Below are 18032 nucleotides of genomic sequence, written 5' to 3' on the forward strand. Positions count from 1 at the left end.
TATTAGTCATTTAGCAATTTTAAAGGTCTATTATCATAGTTACATTTTGAAATCCAAGTACAATTTAATTGAACTTAAATTCATTCTTTGAATAATTCACTTGATTAATTCACAATTTTAATGTGCTGCTACTCATCATAAACAGTGGCTTTCCATAAAATATTTGGGGAAAATAGTAAAAATAAAAATCTACATCAGAATAACATTCACTGAATTAACAGCCAATTATTTGCTGTCAAACAATTATGAGTAGACAATGTGTGCAACACATATGTAAATAAATGTGGTGTCACATAGCAGATAACTGACAATATCATTTTTGAATTTCAAAACAAAAACTAATAAATAATTTGGCAGGAAGCCATCATTATGCAAACATGAAAGAGCTTTAAAAATAAAATCATCACATATAAAACTTGAAGAGTTCATTTCCAAAACACTAAATATCCATTTACTTCATTTGGAGAAAATCAAGGTTGTACCACAGCATGACATAGCACATATCATACTGAGCATAGTTGTAACATCCTGTTCAATGCATATAGATTGTGGTTTGACATAGTCATACAGGCTCCCATTTTTCAAGGGGGGCAGGCTGATTTTTTTGCTGAATTAAACAAAAATTGTCGAGTTTGGATAACAACATTTATACATTTTTATATGGATTACAACTAATTTTGTGGGTAGAATGATGGAAATACATGGTGAAAACGTTTCAGGCAAGCTCATTTCACACGAATATTGCTATCGTCTTTTGCTAGAATTTCAGTATTTGCTACTACCTCGGGGGGCAGTTACTCCCTCCCCCCCCCCCGTCACATAGACGTATGCATTTTGACAGAAACATTCTTCTAATATTAACTGAGTTGTATTGACAACAGTATACCTTCACTGTTAAGTCTAAAATCTGGAAAGTGGTGTAACACATCACATTTTGGAAATCAACTCTTCACTTATTGCCTAAGCAATGTTTTATATGTTAAGCATGATATCTATAATGTTTTTAAAAACACATTTAATATTACATAAACATATTTATATCATAAGGAAACAAAACATCTCTATAAATTATAACATTATCAAAATGAAGGAAAGGCGATTATAATTATATGCATACAACAGTGAGATTATGTTTATTCTTCCTCAGCTTTGTAACATAAAAACATCTACCGGTACTTCTAATTAGCACGGGGCGGGACACAGCCCAGTGGTAAAGCATTCACTTGATACGAGGCCAGTCTAGGAACGATCCCTGTTAGTGGGCTCATTGGGCTATTCTCATTCCAGCTAGTGTACCATGACTGGTATATCAAAGGCCGTGGTATGTGCTATCCTGTCTGTGAGATGGTGCATAAAAAAGATCCCTTGCTATTAATCAAAAAGAGTAGTCCATGAAGTGGCGACAGTGGGTTTCCTCTCTCAGTATCTGTGTGGTCCTCAACCATATGTCCGATGCCACATAACCATACATAAAATGTGTTGAGTGAGTCGTTAAATAAAACTTTTCTATCTCTCTAGTGCTATCTAATTAGCACATAGGTGTCAGTTAAGAGCCCATGTAGTGCCCTGAATTGTAATAAATTACCTGAATTGTAATACCTGCCTTGAATTGTAATAAAAACTGCCCTGAATTGTAATACTGACTTGAATTGTTATAAAAAATTGCCCTGAATTGTAATAAACTAGCTGACTTGAATTGTAATAAAGAATTGCCCTGATTTGTAATAACCAGAGCTGCCTTGAATTGTAATAAGATACCAACTTGAATTGTATTAATACAAAAATGGAAAAGAACATGTGCTTAATGATATTGCACCATATTTCTTCAATTTGAGTCTGTTGAGTCTGTTGAGTTTATTATATTTAAGACAACTGAATGCCACTGGCAAAGTCAGCATCAATTGCCACTTTTATAATTACTCAGTCTGACTAGTGTATTTTTTAATAGAAACAGATTAAGTGAGTGAGCTTTTAACTGACCACTTTCCAGCTGAATCTCGATGAAGCTGGCCTCAGATTACAGTTATCTTCCCATTTGGTTGTCAAAAATCCAGAAGTAGTCTGCTGTTTGACTGTGATTATTTCATGGCAGACAGCTATGAAGTGGCAACTATTTGACTGAAGTGACAGGGGAGAGCATGTAGTTTGTAAACATGTGTAACTTGTTGACATTGAAGACTTGTTTATGGTAATTCTGGCCCATGCAAAAGTAGTGCTTTTTGTGTAAAATGGGTGTACTCCGGCCTAGTTTAGAGGGTGTGTTTGTTTAAACCTATATGCTGGGAGAAAGAGCTGGACAACAGGGGTTGTCCTTTTCAGGGTATGTGTCCCCCAGGCAGGCAAAGGTACATACAAAAATCCACGGGCCTGCTGATATGAATAAAACTGTTATAGCCACTAAGGCTATATAGAAACATATAGCGAAATGAATTGTGGTCTGAGGCCAGTTAGATGCTACTGCCTGTGCTCTCGACTTGCCTCCCTCCCCCGCCACCTGGGAGGGCTTGATTGCAAGCTTTGGACCACTGTTGGAGTTTCGCGTCGCGTACACCAGGTCACAGGCAAGCGTGACTTTGGTGTACAGCGACACGGTCCTAACGAAGAGGAAAGGAAGAGGACGAAGGAAGAGGAAACGTGTGCCAGGGGTGGCATGGGGGGAAACAAAGCTGGTGGCGGTCCCATCTGTGTCGCCACCTCCACAGAAGAGGACACCACAGCCATCGGCTCCAGCGTCCCCAGATGCGTCTCAGTCTACACTCGACACAGCAGTGTGCCAAGAGACTCGACAAATTCCTGCGGCTTCTATTCCCAGGATGGCAACTCCGGTGCAGCGGTCAACTATACTGACCGATCCCACTGAGTCACCAGTTGTTGCTGTTGTGGGGAAGTGGAAGGCCACATCCCCGACCACACAACCTGAAAAGGCACCGCCGCCACGTCTGACTACCCCCCCCCCCCACCCCTCCAGCCGATCCGGAAGCTGACTGGCACATCGCAGTTAGTAACATCAAAGGCAGCAAAAAAGATGGAAATATTTGGGCAAAATGAGCTCGCCTGAAACCTTTTGACTGTGTATTTCCATTATTTTACCCACAATATTAGTCGTAATCCAGGTAAAAATGCATAGTGATTTGCTTTAAACATTATATAGCCATTTGGCAGTAATGCTAATACAGGGTATAAACAAATGTTGTTATCCAGTCTGAAGAATTTTCTTTTAATTTGGGGAAAAAATCAGCCTGCCCCCCTTAAAAATTGGGAGCCTGTATGCCCATGTCAAACCGCAATCTATATGCATTGAACATACATTCAGATGCCCCTTTTTTCCTCTTAATGTTTTATTTTTATTGGGATGCTCTTTTGATGAGGTGGTCCATTTGTTCTCCTTTCCCTTTTAGTCCCCCTCCCCCCAAAATATTTACTGGATCTGCCCCTGAATATGATATTAATAATAAATGTATACATGGAAGTAATAAGTTGAAAGCCAATATTATTTGTATGCCACATATAGTTACTTAAAATCATGGACTCCCCCCCCCCCCCCCCCTATACCATCCCTCACCTCCAGTCTGAAGAAAAATCTGTATTTTTAACACATTCAGGAAGAAAAGTGCTCAAATGTATACAATATACGAATAATTTTGACAATTTGTTTGCTTTTCAGTTACCACCTGGGAATGAGGTTGGCCTACCATTGCTAAAGAATTGATGGCACTGTCAGTGATTGTTTTGACACACTTGCAAAGACAGGAGCAAATAATTTGCACATATCCATAATAACTGCCTTAGAACAAGTCTGACAAAGTTAAATAAATCTTCAGACATTATAGCTGTGTTCATTCAGCGTGAAGATAGATTCGTAAACTGAATCACAAACCAGACATGTACCGTGTGTGTGGTTTCTAGTCACAATAATAGTGTGAACTTGATGTTTTGTTTATTATCTTCTTGTCAATGCAGAAAACCTAACACAAAGCATCTAGATGGTATAGTCTATAGGCTATGTTGTTGGTAACATTGATAGGTAACTTGGTACAAGTATAGGCTGTATAGTACTACTATACAGCCTATACTTATGGTTGTCTTATGGAAATATTAACAATAATATTAGCTTTTAACATAACGCAATGATGTTTTAAAATAAACCTGTTTTCTGGTGTTGTTTTCCATCATAAGAAGTTGGGGAGGGGGGGGGGGGACATTTGCACATTGGACCCCCACACCCGACTGCCACCAAGTGACGCCCATGCAAACTAGAATATAACTATGTCACCAATATTTATCTTTGCTGAGATCTCCTGTCACAAAATAAAAATGTAATTTTTCATTGTCTGCCATTTTGCTTTTTTATGGAATACTATTAAAGGGGGGTGGGGGGTGGTGGGGGTTGAAGCCTCCAAAGTATGTAACATACTTAATATGACTTCATGATGATTGCCTATACCATAACAAGTCATAATATTGTTAGATTACGTTATATCCTTCCACCCTTCTTGTAGAGTATTCCATAAAAAAAAGCAAAATGACAGCCTATATACATTATACAGGCTTTTCGTCCTAGTACAGGGTTGAAAATTAACATGAAAACCAAGGTCGCCAGCAGGGCCAGTTAAAGATAATCTTACTGGCCCTTCTCAAATTCAACTAGCCCTCCAGTTATCACATTGAAATTTAACTGCACAGCTAAAATTAAAACTAGTGTTTTTTCTGTTGATTGATTTCCATTTTGTGTTAAAGAAAACCGATGAATTGACGTTTAACTTCATAATGAATAAAGTAAAACTTCATATAAAAACATTTCATTAAGTTTTAAACCCATACCAACTCAAATACAACATTTTTTAAAAAGAAATCTAGTATAAACAAACATGTTTCTTTACAAAATACCATTAAATTAAACATATTAAATCTCATTTTTAATACAGGGTGAAAGATAATACAGTACAAACAGACTAAATGTAGAACTGCGCGTACTTTGGTAAACTAGTCTGGGAGTGGCAGTCCTCTTTGTGGCAATGCAAGATGGATGGAATACATTTTGTGGTGATTCAAGATGGGTGAAATCATGCACTATTTTGCCAAATGCCCATTCGACTGCTTTGTGTAGAGATACGGCCCTGAACATGACATTTTATTATGGTTGTGTCATTCAGATTACCTTGGATGTTCCATCAATTGCCTTGAAACTTGTATCACAAAAAAAGAGAGTTAACCTATGCAGTTTGATGGTAATTTGTGAAGAATTTTTGTTTTAATTTACACTGTACTTTTACCCCCAATAAAATGCTATTTGCGATGGTATGGGTTTAAAACTTCACAATTTAATATGTTTTTATATGAATTTTATTTTTATTCATTATGTTGGCGCTGTCAAAATATAGAACATGTTCTATGTCTTCTGCTGCCAGATCTATAGTTCGCGCCAACATAGACTTTTGTCACATTCAATTCAGTATCAGTGTATTTCTTTTTTAACTAGTACCATACTCACCAGACACGAAAATCGATGGTCGCCCAACAGACTACCTTTCTAAAATTCTTAGTCGCCCTTAGCGAATAAAGGTCACCATGTGTGATCGGGTGACTGCTAATTTTCAACCCTACTATAAAAATCATATTCGAAAATAGCACTATGAAATGGTCTATTTATTATATACATCTTTCTTAAAAAAAAAAAATTATTATTTTTTTTTTTAATATCTTTCGCTTATCCTATCGAAAACAAGTAACGCCATGATATATTTCTTTGAATGAAACTTTTGAAATTTGAATCAAAATTATCTTTATTTAATTATTACATTAACATTTATTTTATAATACTGCTTTGCAAACATACCTGACAAAGCAATCCTCCAAAACACACCAAAACAAATCGAACGCCGTTAAATTTTAACTTACACGCTCAGTGACAGAACATTGTGTCATCATTATTTAGGGGGCGACACGTAGCCCAGTGGTACAGCACTCGCTCGATGTGCAGTCGGTTTGAAATCGATCCCCGTCGGTGGCCCCATTGCGCTATTTCTCGTTCCAGCCAGTGCACCACGACTGGTATATCAACGGCCATGGTATGTACTACCCTGTCTGTGGGATGGTGCATATAAAAGATCCCTTGCTGTTAATCGAAAAGAGTAGCCCATGAAGTGGCCACAGCGGGTTTCCTCTCTCAATATCTGTGTGGTTCTTAACCATATGTCTGACGCCATATAACCATAAATAAAATGTGTTGAGTGCATTGTTAAATAAAACATTTCTTTCTTTTTTCATTATTTAGCTTCGTATTAAATTCATTTTAGATATTTTATCGTAATTGCACTTCATATCCTTTTTTTACAGGTACAGTTGTTTTAATTACATTTTTTATTTTTTCAAATACGATCAGATGCATTGGTAATCATCAAACTTAAATACGAACAAATGACACAAAGGGAAATAATTAAACTATGAACTTTTACAAAAAAGTAAATACGATTTCTATATTTTTAATGTAGCTAAAATACAGTGAAAATATAACTTTTCACCGAATATCACTTTTGTGGTTTCTGTAGATCTATATATTTCATTGTTATCTATATAATAAACTTTGTTATTTATTTATTTTTGTATGTCATTGTTCTCACTGTACTGACCCAATTGATCAGAATTTAGGTGTAGGTGGTGTAGGTAAAGTTTAATAAGATTTTGTGGAAAACGAAATACCGTTCTCAACTTTGTTGACATGTTTTAATCTGAACGACTTTCTCGACTTATTTCGATGTAGGGTGGGATGTAGCCCTGTGGTAAAGTGCTTGCTTGATGCACGGTCGGTTTGGGATCGATCCCCGTCGATGGGCCCATTGGGCTATTTCTTGTTCCAGCCAGTGCACCACGACTGGTATATCAAAGGCCGTGGTATGTGCTATCCTGTCTGTGGGATGGTGCATATAAAAGAACTCTTGCTGCTAATCGAAAAAAGAGTAGCCCATGAAGTGGCGACAGCGGGTTTCCTCTCTCTATATCTGTGTGGTCCTTAACCATTTGTCCGACGCCATGTAACCATAAATAAAATGTGTTGAGTGCGTCGTTAAATAAAACCATTTCCTTCCTTCCTATTTCGATGTCTGCAAACTGATAGCAAATGTTGTGAATTAAAAATTTTAAACTAGTTTACTGACTGAATAGTTTACCAGTAGTGTGTGTGTGTACAGAATATGTCATTATTGTATAAAACTGTACATGCTATGTAACTCACATAAGAAATGAGCAGCTGATTGTATTTCAAGTTTTATTTGACCACAGTTGCAATGAGGATGGAATCACCCCAGTGCACCAAGCGGCCAGTGAGGGACCTGTCCAGTGTCTAAAGCTCCTGACTGAACACGGCGCGGACGTTCATGCAAGAGACTGCCGTGACAATACACCACTAGACCTGGCAAAACTGTGGGGCCATAGAAAATGTGCAAGGTTCATATTTCTTTAGAACTTAACTGTTTAAGGGGAGCTATCACGTTTGATTCCCTTCACTCCTCTGAGACTAGTTCAAGGAGGATAATTTTTATCTCCCCTTAGAATGTGAATTTGTATAGTAATAGCTTAAATGACACCTCTCCCCCCATTCCACCCTCGTTTGCAGCCATTGTAAGATGTTTCCGACTAACAAAGTCTTTTTGGTTGAAGATTAGTGTTTTTGCTGCCTAGTATAAATAAAGGTATTACCTACGAATTTTATAAATTTTTCTGGAAAGATATTGGCACCTACTTACTAAGATCAGTAAATGAAGGTTTTAAAAAAGGTGAACTTTCTGTCACTCAAAAGCAAGGAATTATTACGTGTATCCCTAAAGGTGATAAACCAAAACAATTAAAATAAAATTGGCGTCCAATCTCTCTCTTGAACTGCTCTCTTAAACTACTGTCTTCAGTCATTGCTGAACGTCTAAAAAATGTTCTTCCAAAATTAATAAGTCGAGACTAAACTGGTTTCATGGTAAGTAGATATATTGGTGATAACATTCGTTTAATATATGATTCGTTGGTTAATAATGAACTATTTAATATTCCAGGGATGTTATTTTTAGTAAATTTTGAAAAAGCCTTTGATTCAGTATCCTGGTCCTTCATTGAAAATACTCGGCTTTGGAAATGACATAAGAAGATGGATCCAAACATTACATAAAAATATTAAATCCTGCTTAATAATTAATGGTACCCTATCTCCATGGTTCGAAATTCATAGAGGCTGTAGACAAGGTGACCCAATATCTCCATATATTTTTTTATTATGTGCAGAGATTCTGGCTCTTATAATTAGGAATAATCCAGATATTAAAGATCTAACTTTTAATAATCAGAATCTCCTCATGACACAATATGCAGATGACACCGAATTCATCCTGGATGGGAGTAAAAAATCGTTCGAAACAACAGTTATGGTACTCAATGACTTTTCAAATATGTCTGGACTGAATATTAACTATGATAAATCCCAAGTTATGTGGATAGGTTCCAAAACAAATTGTAAAGATGTCTATTTACCAAACCTAAAACTTGAATGGAATCCGAAAATATTTAAGATTCTTGGAATAAAGTTCAGAACAAATATTAAAGAAATTACCAACATTAATTTTGAAAATAAATTATTTGAAATTAAACAAATTATTAATAGATGGATGAAACGTTTTATTACCCCCCTAGGCAGAATTGCTATAATTAAATCATTGCTTATTTCTAAACTTAATTATTTTTTTTTGACTCTTCCAAACCCCCCAGGCCATTTTCTTAAAGAACTGAACCATATGCTATTTAAATTTGTCTGGAATAATAAACCTGATAGAATCAAAAGAACAGTAGCTTGCCGTCCTGTTAGTGACGGAGGACTTGGTATGGTTGATATATATTCATATGTAAAAGCACTAAAACTCATATGGACTAGAAAGATTCTCGATGTTACTCAAAGTTTCAAATGGAAGGATGTTCTCTTATCGGTATATCCCGATTTTATCAATATTGCTAATTTCGAAATTCATACCCTGCTAACTTATTCATATGCAAAGCATTGAAACTCATATGGACTAGAAAGATTCTCGATGTTACTCAAAGTTTCAAATGGAAGGATGTTCTCTTATCAGTATATCCCGATTTTATCAATATTGCTAATTTTGGAAATTCATACCCTGCTAACTTATTCATATGTAAAAGCACTGAAACTCATATGGACTAGAAAGATTCTCGATGTTACTCAAAGTTTCAAATGGAAGGATGTTCTCTTATCAGTATATCCCGATTTTATCAATATTGCTAATTTTGGAAATTCATACCCTGCTAACTTATTGGACAAAATAAATAACTTATTTTGGAAAGACTGTTTTAATGCCTTCAAATGTTTTGCTGATAACATTTCATGTTCATCCTTTGAAGAATTTTTAACAGAACCAGTATTTTACAATCCTAATATTTGTATTGACAAAAAGCCTTTTTATAACTCGAAGTGGTATCAAAAAGATATCTCACAAATTACAGACTTTTATAACAGAAAGGGTAAAATTTGTACTTTAATGGAATTTCAAGGCAATTGCGACACTGAAGTATCGTTTGTGACTTATTATGGTGTTGTTCAAACAATTAGAAAATATTTCTCAAGTTTAAAAATTGTACAACCAGACACCTTCTCTTTACTGGATGACACTAATGTTATGAGGAAACTCTTCTCAATTAAAAAGGGTTCTAAACAATACTATTATATATTAACAAATAAAAATAACATTATAAAGGCTGAATCAAAATGGGAAGAATTATTTCATTCCGATATCAACTGGACAAAAATATATTCAAAGCCGTTTAAGACAACCCCAGATACAAAGTTAAGATGGTTTCAGAGCAGGTTACTACATAGAATTATCACAACTAATCTGTTTTTATTAAAAATCAACAAAACTGATAATAATCTTTGTACATTTTGTAAAGGCACTCCAGAAACTATAGTTCATCTCTTTTGGGAGTGTATTCCAGTCAAAACATTTTGGAATGCTTTTGTCCAGCTGATACACGATAACTGTCCACACATTTATAACTTGTCTCTTGATGCCGAATTGATTCTTCTTGGTGAAAATAATAAAACAATAACAGATGATATTTTTTATCTCTTTTTATTACTTTCAAAGTTCTTTATTTACAAATGTAAAGTAACGAATACATTACCAAATATTAAACATTTCAAATATGTTCTAAAATCAAGATATATAATTGAACGAAACATTCATTACAGTAAAGGTTTACACCATAAATTCCAAACAAAATGGGCTATGTATGTAGCCAGGCAATAATTGGACAGAATTTTATAGTAATATTTAGTTTTTTGTGTGTGTTTGTATTTCGATTGTCATATACATGCTAGATATACAACCCAATTATAATGGTGTATCTTTTTGTGGGGGTTTTATAATGCAATGTTGTATGTGTATATATTAATGTATGTATGTAGGTGTGGATGGATGTATGAGTCTGAATATGTATGTGTATGTCGATGTACATCAATATGTAAATATACCTTTTTCATCTTAATGTCTATATATGTGTGTGTGTGTGTAATGGAAGGAATATTTTAATAAAAATAAAATAAAAAAATAAAAAAATAAAAAAAGATAAAAATAAATAAAGGTATTAACTTTTTTCTAGAGAAATATTGTAGTATACATATTAGAAATTTAACTCTGGTTTGGGATGGGAGAATGGGAACTGATATATAGAATGTAGGTTTAATATTTTCCGTCATTTCTTGGCTAAGTTTGTTTCAGTGCATGATTTGTAAATAGTTTCAGGTATTCAATATGCATTAAACTGCTGGCACAGTATTGCCAATATGCTGAAATTGTTCTGACTTGATCTGTTGTTGAATTTTAAATTGTCTGAGAACTTTGAATTTGTGCAAAAGAGTCTATGCATGGCTAGGGATTTTCGAAGCTATCTTAGTGAGCACTACGAAATCATAAAACCATCTTAGGATATGATGTCAGTACAGCACATGTCATAGTGATGTCATAGGTTATGACAGTTTTACAATTTCATAGTGCTAAGATAGCTTCGAAAATATGGTCTGTTTATCTGTGTATTTAAAACACTTCATTGTACATTAATACACATGGCTGTTGTTATTAGCCCCCTACCAAGTTTTTTGTGTATAGCTGTATCATGTACTGTTACAGATCAAGTTTAACTTTCATGGCGATTTACCCATTATTCACAGAGTTATGGCCCTTGAATTTAGGAGATATAAAAATGTGTTGTGCCCGGTAGGGAACATGTATTACTATAGCAGTACACTCAGAATGCTTGTTTTCATTACATAAATTGTCACATGTTGTAATAGCTGCAGGGCTTAAGTAGTAGCCAGATCTTGAAGAGTGGTTGTATCATTGAGATACATCTGAAAGAAATAGAAGTAAAGCCTCTGGTTTCTAATACGGTATTTTCGGTCGGTTTGGGATCGATCCCAACCAGTGGGCTATTGAGCTATTTCTAATTCCAGCCAGTGCACCACGACTGATATATCAACGGCTGTGGTATGTGCTATCCTGTCTGTGGGATGGTGCATATAAAAGATCCCTTGCTACTACTGGAAAAATGTAGCGGGTTTCCTCTCTAAGACTATATGTTAAAATTACGAAATGTTTGACATCCAATAGCCGATGATTAATAAATCAATGCGCTCCAGTGGTGTCATTAAGCAAAACAAACTTTTTACTCCTGTCTTGCTATAACATATATCCAATGATTAATTAATCAATGTGCTCCAGTGGTGTCGTTAAGCAAAACAAACTTTTTACTCCTGTCTTACTATAACATATATCCAATGATTAATTAATCAATGTGCTCTAGTGGTGTCGTTAAGCAAAACAAACTTTTTACTCCTGTCTTACTATAACATATATCCAATGATTAATTAATCAATGTGCTCTAGTGGTGTCGTTAAGCAAAACAAACTTTTTACTCCTGTCTTACTATAACATATATCCAATGATTAATTAATCAATGTGCTCTAGTGGTGTTGTTCAACAAAACAAACTTTTTACTCCTGTCTTACTATAACATATATCCAATGATTAATTAATCAATGTGCTCCAGTGGTGTCGTTAAGCAAAACAAACTTTTTACTCCTGTCTTACTATAACATATATCCAATGATTAATTAATCAATGCGCTCTAGTGGTGTTGTTCAACCAAACAAACAAAACTTTTACTATATCATATAAACACAAAAAGTGTGTTTGAGCACCTCACCATTATAGTACATGCCCCTCACTTCATATATAGTCTGGGGCCTAATTCACTAAACTCTCGCAACTTTGCGATCTCGCAGTGCAATGCTGAACGCCTTGCAAAGAGGATGCTTTGTTGTCTAGCAGAGCCTAAGAGAGCTTTGTGAATTAGACCCCAGGCTCTGTATTCATAAACATACTTAAGTCAATGTATGATACCTAAATACATACTTAAAGAACATAGATAAGTATCATACATTCACTTAAGTACATTTATGAATACGGAGCCTGGTTATCAAGATAGAAATAGAATTGTCTAAAGTGGTACTAAATATTCCTCGGAACATAGGGTAATAATTCATAATCAATGAAATTCTTGGTTTTATCAATTTGAATTATGGTCACATGGCATTTGATCTATGGCTTACATCATGAAATGTGCAAGATTACAATGTATGTGCCAATATATTATCTTAATGTTAATGCTTACTACTTAGGGACAGGTAGCCTTATTTAAATTATATACCAACATATCAGTAACAAGTGGGACACGATAACTATGTAGCTGGTTAAATAAGGTACTTTTCGGGACAGTAAATATATGTGTATTCAACAATATTCGGGGGAGTGGGGATTTAGTATGTAAACAATTATCAGTGTTCTAGCTAACAATAAATAGAGGGGCGCTGCGCCCTGTCCCTGTTTTGTGCCGCCCTGCCGTTTGTTTTTCCGCACCGCCTCTGAATATCGCCGCCCTGTGCTAATTCATTGTCAAACAAAAATACAAAATCTTGCTTTCCTCTCAAAGTGTGTACATTGTTGTTACGAGTCTGAATTCCCAACGAATGAATGAATGAATGAATAAATGAATGTTTAACGACACCCCAGCACGAAAAATACATCGGCTATTGGGTGTCAAACTATGGTAATGGAAACAAACAAGGTGATGATCAACATCAATAGAAAAATTCAAGATATAAATAAAAACAGTGTAAAGAACTGTGCAAAAATAAAAATACAAATATCACAGACAGATACTGACTTTTATTCTAAACTTCAATTTGTGCTGTATTGGCCATTCTCGAAGAGAATGTTACACCCCTGCACCACGGTGAGGTTACAGCACACGCAGGGGAATTCCCAACGAAAAAACGTTTGACAATACATTGTTTGGCCACAGTTGTGACAATCTAATTAAAATTAGCTCCACGTGGATCTAACACCAGCCAGTTGGAGCTCATGTCCACCAATCAAAACCTTACTTGCAGAATCCTGCCAGTGATTTAAAAATAATTTGAAAACATTCCGAATTATCCCGAGGGTATACGACATGTTTCGTGTGAATTGCGAATGCCTTAATACATGTTTTATTATATAAAATAAATAATTTGTAATGTAAAACTGAAGACTGATTTAGTTAGGGTTTTTTTATAAATAAATAAATAATTTTTAATGTAAAATTGAAGACTGCTAACCCACCCCGTACGTATTGGTATGGTTCGCTGTACTGCGGCCACTGAAATAGACTCGCCCGATATTTTTAGAATCTGTATGCCCCAAAATAAAGTTATAAATGGCGAAGTGTGATTGGTCAATATTTAAATTATTATTTGCAGACGAAATGTTACCTGGACACTGGTGACTACGCAATGTTGTTAGCAATCCGATTAAAATTAGTTCTACTGGTCTAAATAAGGCATTCGTAATTCACATGAAACATATCGTATACCCTCAGTATAATTCGGAATGTTTTCAAATTATTTTTAAATCACTGGCAGGATTCTGCAAGTAAGGTTTTGATTGGTGGACGACCGGCCTCGGTGGCGTCGTGGCAGGTCATTGGTCTACAGGCTGGTAGGTACTGGGTTTCGGATCCCAGTCGAGGCATGGAATTTTTAATCCAGATACCGACTCCAAACCCTGAGTGAGTGCTCCGCAAGGCTCAATGGGTAGGTGTAAACGACTTGCACCAACCAGTGATCCATAACTGATTCAACAAAGGCCACTGTTTGTGCTATCCTGCCTGTGGTAAGCGCAAATAAAAGATCCCTTGCTGCTAATCGGAAGAGTAGCCCATGTAGTGGCGACAGCGGGTTTCCTCTCAAAATCTGTGTGGTCCTTAACCATATGTCTGACGCACTAATAACAGTAAATAAAATGTGTTGAGTGCGTCGTTAAATAAAACACTTCTTTTTTGATTGGTGGACATGAGCTCCAACTGGCTGGTGTTAGATCCACATGTAATAGTGGAGCTAATTTTAATTAGATTGCAGTTGTGAAAGCCGACAGCAGTAACGTGATATGTTTGTTTTCGTTTCTATTGTTAGTCGATCTGACTGCAGACGAGCGGACAGGTAGTCTTATAAAGCTTGAATGCGAAGTAATCCTCACACCGTCACGCACATAACCACACACCACCTAGCAAACACCTAGTTGAAAGTAGACCATCATGATAAACTTCGACAGAACGTCAAATGCGAAATTTATTTTGATAAGTAAATTTTTGAAAGTAATTGTTGCCTTTGCAAATACCCAGACCAAGATACATATAGTTTTAACTGATGTCAGTAGTCGTTATCAATGAAACATTGATTGCATCTTTATAATATGCCACAGAGTAAACTAGCAACACTGGTTATTTGGTATATGAAGGCATAACTGTATTTTGTTAAAAGCATGTCTACAAAAGCTATTTAATGAAATCTATCTAGACCTTGACATGCAATAATAGCCGTTTTTAAATGCAGTGAGCAGCTTGTTACAAATATATCCTTATGTCAATTTTTTAATTTGTTTGCTCTTTTATTTATTTATTTATTTTTATTTATTTCTAATCATTCTCTTTTTTTCATTTCTTGTTTTCTTTTAATTTTTTCATTTATTTATTTTAAATTACATTTGGGCATGATATTAAATGGTATAACATAACTTATGTGACCCTGCCTTTAAGAGGATGTAAATATTATCTGAATATTATATTAAACATCAGTAGAATAATGCATATGATTATGATTACTAGCCCGTGGGTAACTCAGCCTTTAATAAGATGCGACTGTAATTATGTTCATATATGCAAATTACGTACGTGTAAACTTTAACGTCAATGCATATAGGATATTGGTTATACGAATTAAACGTCGCTGACACAATTTTCGAGTTACGTTCCATTTTTTTTTTTTTTTTTTGAGAAAGACGACCAGAAACACTCAAGGATGATATATTTTTATAAGGAGGTTCTCGTATTTTTCTTCGATGATACAACAACCATTTCACTACCAAATCTGAACAAAGCAGGCCTGTAGGAACGACATCTAGTGTGTGTGTGTGTGTGTGGGGGGGGGGGGGGGGGGGGGGGGTGCAGATTTTAAAGCTTATTTTACAGAGTAGGATAAAAACGTGCCTACGGGTCTGTTACAATTACAAGACCACATCTCTGCACAATGTAGAGTCGAAGGAAGATTTCAACAAAGTCGTGATTGCATGCACTCAGTCATCATTAGGTCAGATCAGAGGGTTTTAGTGCACAGTCAGAGCAAGCTGTTGTAGCGCACGCTTTTCACGGGCACAGGTGTCGGCCTTTGCCGGCTCCTCTGTCCAGGACAGGAAAGGAGCATCATGATTTTCAGTGTTCACAAAAAGATCGAAAATCTGGCACCCATCATGAGCACAATTTTTAATTGTCAAATTTGTTTACCAAAATAATGAGAACGTAGGCCCTATAGCTTATTTCACGTTAAAATAGGTACTTCATCAGACACAATTTCAGTCGGTGATGCCTCGGAATCAAATGATTAGTTTTTGGGTGTTTTTTGTTTGTTTTTGTTTTTCAAAGATCATGCGAACACATAGAATACATTTACTCTTACAAACTGTATTCAAATTAACAACAACAAAAAATGCTTTACGCAAGTAAATTTTGAGCATGTGATTGGAGTTTACATTAACGTTTACACTTTACCTATATTTATTAACTATATTGTGCAGGTTGAGAACGCATTTGACAATTTATCACACTGGAAATAACTGCTGAGCTTATAAATCAATAACAGCATTGTGTAAGCAGCTATTACGAATAAAAGCCGACAGAGTTTTCTGTTCGTAACTAGGCAGCAATGATTCATTCTTGATCTAGTTAGAGTACCCTTTTAACATGCCCCTATACCACTAAGGTTTCGGGAATAGCTCTTAGAAATAGAAACTATGATTGCGCTTTGAATCAGTTATATTCGCACACAATCGTCGTCAACATTCATATCAACGAAGTGGGTTGTAAGAACGCTTCAAAGTAGGCCTACATGGGCCGTTAAATCACAACAATAAATATTAAGGCATTTACGCCTCTGTTAAATGTACTGATGGGCATTTGTTTAAAATAAATCAATATGCTTTAGTGGTGTCGTTAAGCAAAACAAACTTTAACCTTTGTTTCTTCTTTTTTTTTAGTTTAATATAACGTAGTTTGTATCATAGTTCTTGCCGATATAATCAACGTAACAAATCCGTTCACTTCTGTTTGTCTATCTCTATCTCCCTGTCTCTATCTCTGTCTCTCTGTCTCTGTCTCTGCCTGTCTCTCTCTCTCTCTCTCCTCTCTCTCTCTCTCTCTCTCTCTCTCTCTCTGTCGGTCGGCCCAATTAGTGCACCACAACGGCCATGGTATGTGCTTTCCTTCTCTAGGAAAGTGTATATAAAAAAATCCCATAAGCGTACGAGACGGGGGGGGGGGGGGGAGCTAAAAACCAGCCCTCCTCCTACAAAAATAGGAGCTCGTACGCCTATGAAAGATCCCTTGGGGTTTCCTCTGGAGTCAGAATTACCAAATGTTTGACATCCAATAGCCGCTGATTAATTAATCAATATGCTCCAGTGGTGTCGTTAAAGTTAAACAAAACAAAACAGTCTGTTTTTCTCTGTCTCCATCTGTCTGTCTGTCTGTCTGTCTGTCTCTCTCTCTCTCTCTCTTCTTTCTTTCTCTTCCTCTCTCTCTTCATCTCTTCTCCTCTCTCTCTCTCTCTTCCTTCTCCTCTCTCTCTCTCTCTCTCTCCTCCTCTCAAGCCCTCTCTCTCTCTCTCTCTCTCTCTCTCTCTGTCCGTCCGTCCGTCTGTCCATCCGTCCACTCATCTATCCATATATCCGTCAGTCTATCTAGATATGTCTATTTGGTATCATCTAGAGCGTGTGCCCTTCTCGTAACCTCACATATCGTTCATACGGGCCTATTAATGCATGCTTAATTCATCTATAGGCGCGAGAAGATGTCAGCTACTGAAGGGTCAGTTATATTAATTTGCCTTTCAACTGGGATGGGTGGGGGGGGGGGGATATAATTATCAGTTTGGAGGGCAGTTCCCCATGTTTTCCAACTTGCGACACCTTTGGTTACAGATTCCACTAATCATGCGTAAACTCGGGTTAAGGTGTATATAGGAAGGAAGGAATATTTTATCTATGGTTATATGGCGCTGGATATATAGTTACAGGTCAGATACCGAAAACGGAAACCCGCTGGTGCCACACGAGGGGCTACTCTCTCCGATTAGCAGCAAGGGACCTTGTGTATGCAGCATCATACAGACAAGATAGTACATACCATGGCCTTTATTACACCAGTTGTGGAACACGGCTGACAAACAAGAATATAGGCCTGATGCATGGGCCCACACACTCGGGGATCGATCCAACAATCGACGGCGTATAAACAGGGCGTTAGCTAGGATTTTTGTTTGGGGGGAGGGGGGGGGGGACGGAGAGGAATAGTATAAAACTCCTTAAACAGTTAAGAAGAGATTCTTAGTTCAT

The 18032-nt window shown here is 36.3% G+C and overlaps 1 protein-coding gene across 1 annotated transcript in view; it reads right to left on the reverse strand.

The window, feature by feature from the left end:
- Positions 1-18032, reverse strand: part of LOC121383727 (sacsin-like) — a 61328-nt gene that overhangs the window by 24870 nt on the left and 18426 nt on the right. Inside the window, 1 exon segment of the mRNA XM_041513823.1 lies at positions 2479-2594. Within this exon segment, the coding sequence (XP_041369757.1) occupies positions 2479-2594 (116 nt within the window).

Source organism: Gigantopelta aegis, chromosome 10 (assembly GCF_016097555.1).
Source record: "Gigantopelta aegis isolate Gae_Host chromosome 10, Gae_host_genome, whole genome shotgun sequence".
NCBI classification, from domain to species: domain Eukaryota; kingdom Metazoa; phylum Mollusca; class Gastropoda; order Neomphalida; family Peltospiridae; genus Gigantopelta; species Gigantopelta aegis.